General features: G+C 33.4%; 1 protein-coding gene across 1 annotated transcript in view; it reads right to left on the bottom strand.

Moving 5' to 3' along the window:
- Positions 1–512: 512 nt before the first annotated feature.
- The window catches only part of LOC107677222 (ankyrin repeat and SAM domain-containing protein 3-like), an 11,113-nt gene continuing 5,199 nt past the window's right edge, over positions 513–6,426 (bottom strand). The window contains exons 8-16 of the mRNA XM_016472037.1: positions 5,395–5,520; positions 5,206–5,312; positions 4,994–5,134; positions 4,770–4,894; positions 3,990–4,131; positions 2,633–2,855; positions 1,500–1,559; positions 1,324–1,419; positions 513–863 (exon numbers count right to left, since the gene is read on the bottom strand). Coding sequence (XP_016327523.1) covers positions 1,337–1,419; positions 1,500–1,559; positions 2,633–2,855; positions 3,990–4,131; positions 4,770–4,894; positions 4,994–5,134; positions 5,206–5,312; positions 5,395–5,520 — 1,007 coding nt within the window. The 3' untranslated portion in view covers positions 513–863; positions 1,324–1,336. The remainder of the gene's footprint in view (positions 864–1,323; positions 1,420–1,499; positions 1,560–2,632; positions 2,856–3,989; positions 4,132–4,769; positions 4,895–4,993; positions 5,135–5,205; positions 5,313–5,394; positions 5,521–6,426) is intronic.

The raw sequence follows: 6,426 nt of genomic DNA, 5'->3' as shown, positions 1-6,426 counted from the left end.
ATAGTAAAAAAAAATTTTTTTATATAATAAATTGACAGTAGCTTCAACAATATGACCATAAACCTGGACATAAAATGGACATAACATAAAATCTTAATCATGCAACACCAGCAGAATTCATTTCTGTGTACATTTTTGCATCGGATTGAACTAAATATTCAGTTAAAAATGTTCTAATTTGTTATGGATTAACTTGAGTTCGTTGTCATCTTGTAGTAGTAATAATAATAACTATTCTGCTGTTTTGCATATTTCCCCAGCTTTGGCCATACTGTATCACTTACAGTCATACCAATAAAGCTGTTTGAATGAACTGAACTGCATATGGCAGTTTGCATAACAGTGGTTTTGACAAACGAATGAGTGTATTTATAACATACACAGTATTTAAGAGATGATTAGACGAACAATTGAGAGTAAAGATCATTTGAGGTTTGATTTATGAATGAAACTCTTTCAATACTCAGGCTTTAAATAGGTTGCTTTTAAATCTAATCTAATGAGAGGTTTGATTCGTTGTACAGCAATAAACAGTATTTGTGCTCGCAGTATCCACGCATGTATTTCTGTGTGCACTGAATTCCTGACAGGAAGTTCAAATCCTCTGGCTCCGCCCTGTCTGATACAGCTCTGTCTGTGATTGGTCAGTTCTCATGATGCATGTACCATGTGACTGGAGCACAGGCGAGAGACGCTCTTCACGTGCTTGTCATTTTCGGCCGCCCTGTCGTCGTCTTCGGCCCTCGTTCGGTCCGTCATCTCCATCTGAACTTGAGTGACACGGCTCTTCTCTCTGGCCCGTCCCTGCGGCCGTCTGTGTGTTCAGGGTGGTTTTTCACCCTCCGTCGGTAAAAGCAAGTGTCCTGCAAGGATAAACACATCAGTTAGAAAGTCATTCAGATAGAAATCTTCCAAAATTCAAGTTCTGATCGTCTCATGTACACATACACTACTTTTCAAACGTTTGGGGTTGTAAGTTTTTTTTTACTGTTTTTGAAAGAAGTCTCTTCTGCTCACCAAGGCTGCACTAATTTGATCAAAAAATACAGTAAAAATAGTAATATTGTGAAATATTTAAAAAAATTTAACAGTTTTCTATGTGAATATCTGTTAAAAAGTCATTTATTCCTGTGATCAAAGCTGAATTTTCAGCATCATTACTCCAGTATTCAGTGTCACATGATCCTTCAGAAATCATTCTAATATGCTGATTTGCTGCTCAAGAAACTTTTCTGATTATTATCAATGTTGAAAATGTTGTGCTACTTAATATTTTTGTGGAAACCGTGATTTTTGATTTCATATAAATGATGTTCAACCAACCCATTCACAGCTGTTAGGATTGTTCCCAGTTGTGTGAGCTTTTCTCTGAAGCGCTGAGACGCTGGAGACTGTGAAGGATTTCCTTCAGACTGTCAGCTGGACAGAGAAACACCATATGAATTCACACGTCCTCGTGAGGGAAGCCTTATACACACGCACAGAAACAAAAGTCTTACCGAGCTCCGCTATATGAGACTCCATCATAGACAGCAGCTGAGAGCACATCAAGCCGTCACCTACAACAGACAGACATCAGAGCGCTTATTAATACAGACGAGGTGTGACAGATCAATGCATTACAACAGCCTGAAGTTAAGCTTCTGTTATACGGTTTAAATCCAGACCTCAACAGACAAAAATGGCATTCAAATCTCACTAGAAAATCTGATTTATAGTGGTAATTACATATACATGGCCCTAACATGAGATGCATATACCAAGTGATAATATATGCTTCTGTGGTTTGCAGCTAATTTTGTGTCTTGTGCACCCATTTTTTTTTTGCAAGCAAAACCACCAGTGTTTTATTTTTCAAAATTTTTGGATTCGCAAAATACGTTTCTCAAGCAAAACCCTTTCAGGAAATTACAATATGTATTTATAAATGTTATATATATATATAATATGTGTGTGTGTTTTGACAATAGTTTTGATTGCAAACTATTTTTTGATACATAAAAAAATTCATACTGCAGAAATAAAATTGATAAAATGAAAAGTCAAATAGTGATAAATAAAATGGTGAATAAATACTTTTTTTTTTTAATATTCATGAAAAAAAAATGCATTTCAATCAAATTTAAATAACACTGTTAAATAGTGATTAAATAGTGATAGAATTAAATGTTATTAAAATAGGAAATGGAATTTTATTAAAACATTTTAATAAATAGTGATAAATTTAATTACATAAAATTTTAATAAAACAAACTTTTTTTTAATGCACACTAAAGGCACACACAAAAACTTTCATACTGTAGAAGCCACAAGTTGGTGTGATTTCCACTTCATTTTTATTGTATATTTGTGTATTTGTTTTTTGAAGAAAGTTTGCCTGTGCAAAACTTGTTCCTAGGGTGCTGGAGAGTTGCTAAGGTGTTCTGATTGGTTGCTAGGTGGTTGTTAGGCTTCTCTGGGTGGTTGCTAGGCTATTTCTGACAGTAGTAGTGTTTTATTAAAACAGAAATAGAATAAAAGACACTGATTATACTGCATTATTCGCAATGCATTCTGGGAATTAATTTGTGAATTTCCTTTTTCGGATTTTTTGCATTTTACGCAAATAAAAGCATTGGCAGGTTGCACACACCTTTCCCCGCAGCTCGAGTGTCCTCCTGCGCGAGCTGTGCGTGAGTGTTGCGTAGAGCGTGTAGTTTCCCGCTCAGCCTCTGAAAGCTTTTGCTGTTCTCCTGCAGCTCCGCCTGAATGCTCTTCCACGCCATCTTCTCCTCCATCAGACATCCCTCCATCACAGCACGCAGCTCCTTCTCCTGAGACACTTGAGCCTGCAGAGACTCCACCTCCACACAACGCTACACACACACACACACACACACACACACACACACACAGAAAGCTTAAAGGTGCAGTATGTAATATTGACAACTAGTGGCTGAAATGGGTACTGCAGTCCGAATTCAAAATATTGAAGAGAGTTGTTTCTCCCGCCCCTCCTCCTCAGACTCAGATCTCAGGCGGGTTGCCAGATTGAGGACACAACAGGAACGAGTGCAATTGACAACGGAAGGCGATGAGCCTTACACTGTAAGCTGATGAGTTGATTTATCCATGTTTTAATATTCCTCTGGTCATAGAGCTTTTTTGATGGATGTAGAGGCTTTTTAGGTCAGGTAGAATCTGTGACCTCTGACCCAGCTCGTTTGCTGGCTTCCATGGCTGCCATAGGCTGTGTTTTCCACCCGGGGTGTCGAAATACTATTGGGTAAACCGGCAGTGGGCGTAGTCACACAGACCAAAACATAAATGGACATTCTGACATGGAACACACATTTCAAAGTAGAATAACTTCTCTGTAGCAAGTATTGTTTTTGGAGAAACAAGTGAAGTATGCAAACTTAGCAGGTATCCTAAATATCTGCAAAGGTATTATGTGTTTTTATGCTTTAGTACAGTCAAAAAATTACATTGAGAACCACACAATAACTACAGCAAACTTGCAGTTATTATGTGGTACATTTATGGCAATGTTGTTGCCAGAACAGTGCTCTTTTTACAACATCAGTTTTATGCATGGCAGCCCTTGAGCTCCACTTATTTTGAAGGATTGATTTTATAGCATGCTATTCATTTTATTGTGACCTAGTACACAAGCAAATGGATATAAAGTCCAGTAATGCTCTGAGATTTTATACATTTAAATGCAGGTAAAACCTGGTTATATAGCAAGAACTCTACCTGTTAACATTTAACAATTATTATAACATTATTTTATGAAATAGGTCAGTCTCGTCACTGCGTACATTCAAAGACTTAATTTTTTTGGTTCGTTGTTGATGTTACAGTTCACACTTAATCACAAACTAGGTGCCAATTAAATGACGGTTCTCTTCCCACCCCGACTTTAGCTACAGTCCTACAATCCTCCTTACATGCAAAAGAGCTGAATGAAGTGAAGATGGTGTGAATGGCAGTCATGCAGTCAGCACCTTATGAAGCTGAATGGCCATTTCCTGCATCTCGGCCTCCAGTTGGTCCGCATACGCCTGCTCTAACGCATCACTGGGCGGCCGTGCATTACTGTGCCAGCGAGCTATTGCTGAGGTCATCTTCCTTTTAGGACCAAACAGACTATAAAGAAAAAGCACAACTTGAAATAAATAAATACTACACTTTAATAAACCAAAAAATACAATTTAAATAAACTGCTAAAATAGTTAAAATAAAAAATATATATAAAAAACATTGTATTAATAAAAATACAATAAAATAAAATGCATACATTTTATTTTTGAAAAAAGAGTTAATTGATTGAAAAATAAAATAATATACTTTAATTTAAAAAAATTACAATTTAAATAAAGTGATAAAAACTGTATAAATAAAATACAAATAAAATTAATGAAATGAAAAAATAACATTTAATAAAATAAAAATAACAGTTAAATAGTGGTAAACAAATGGTAAAAAATAAAATAAAAATACCGTATAAATAAAATAAAAACTAAAATAATATTAATGAAATTACAAATAAAATAAATTTCAACAAAATAAAAAAATAATACAATCAAATTGTGATAAAATTGTAAAAAAAAAAAAAAAAAAGTAGTTTAATAAAATAAAAACACTTAATTTAAAAAAAATATTTTAAGAAATCATTTTAATCAAATTGAAAATAAAATAAACTTTAATAAAACACAAAATAACTTTTTAATAAAGTGATAAATTTTAATAAAATGAGAAAAATAAAACGAAGTGCAAAGACTCACGTGATGCCAACTTCCTTGAGGTCGTTCTCAGTAAGTGTGAGGAAGATCCTCAGGTCGATGTCTTGCTCCTCCAGCAGGGGAAGGTATTTACCGAACCCGATCTGCTCCAGAAACTCTGCAAGATCCTGCAACACGTACACACACTCTTTACTGGTGCATTTGAACTCAGGAACACATCACTATAACACACACTGAAGTGACTAGACGAACATGCAAACACACACAGTGTATGAAGGAGGAGGTCCAGAGGAAGACGGAGCCTCATGGTAACCGGTGCTGCCGCTGCTGTTACCGGGACTCCTGCCTTTGGAGTGCTGGAGTTTATTGGATCGACGTGGACATCTTCTCTTTGCTTGATCAGAGTCCTGCAAACATGATGAGACGTTAAGAGAACAGTTTCCTGGAGATGTTTATTGTGATACATGATGGATCGGACCTCGTTGCTCTCCAGCGACGCCTCCCTGCTGAGTCCGAGGAGATGAGACAGACCCTCGCTGCTGCTGCTCCTCATGGTGGGCATGTCGTTATCAAAGAACAGCTCATCTGCATAACAGAATCACATTGAATCGCATGTTCTTAGCAGATGCATTGCTGAGAACGACTGACATCTCGCTGAACTTCACACCTCTACTGCTGTTGCTCTGGCCGTCGAGCTCATTGATGGGGGAAGTGACATCACGATTGCAGATTCCCTCGCTCTGATCCCCAGCGTCCCGGAAGGTCACGTATCCAGGTGGAGCCACGGGAACCTCTGCAGTGAAAGAATACATTTCTTTGTCTATATATAGATTCAACATCCCTTTCCACTATTCTATTCTTTTTTTTATTTTATTAAAATGTACTTTTAACAAAACTTTAAATTAATGTGAATATATTTATAAAATAATTTAAACCTATTTACAATTTAATAAAATGACTAATTACTAATAAAATAACTAATAACTAATAATAATTTCATTAAACATTTTTTAAATTTCATTGTATTAAATCTATATATAGATTCAGCATCCCTTTCCACTATTTTATTCTTTTTTTTTTTTTTATAAAAATTTACTTAATTTCTTTTTACTTTAAATAAATGTGAATATATTTATAAAATAATTTAAACATATTTACAATTTAATAAAATGACTAATTACTAATAAAATAATAACTAATAAAAATTTAATTAAACATTTTTTGAATTTTATTGTATTAAAATGTAGTTTTTTAATATTTAACTTTAAATAAATGTGAATATATTTATAAAATAATTTAAACATATTTACAATTTAATAAAATGACTAATTACTAATAAAATAATAACTAATAAAAATTTAATTAAACATTTTTTGAATTTTATTGTATTAAAATGTAGTTTTTTAATATTTAACTTTAAATAAATGTGAATATATTTATAAAATGTAATATTATTTAATTTGTCTATAGATTCAACATCCCGTTCCACTATTTTATAATATTTTATTTTATTAAAATGTACTTTAAAAAAAAATAAAAATTTTAATAAATGTGAACATATTTATAAAATAATTTAAACATATATTTACAATTTAATAAAATAACTATTTAATTAATTATTTTTTATTGTCTTGTATTAAAATGTACTTTTAAATTTTTTTTTACTTTAAATAAATGTTAATATATTATAAAATACTTT

Source organism: Sinocyclocheilus anshuiensis, unplaced genomic scaffold, assembly GCF_001515605.1.
Source record: "Sinocyclocheilus anshuiensis isolate Anshui unplaced genomic scaffold, SAMN03320099.WGS_v1.1 scaffold392, whole genome shotgun sequence".
Lineage (NCBI taxonomy): Eukaryota > Metazoa > Chordata > Actinopteri > Cypriniformes > Cyprinidae > Sinocyclocheilus > Sinocyclocheilus anshuiensis.
Note: the sequence above shows the minus strand (reverse complement) of the source record. Positions and strands in the feature narration are given on the sequence as shown.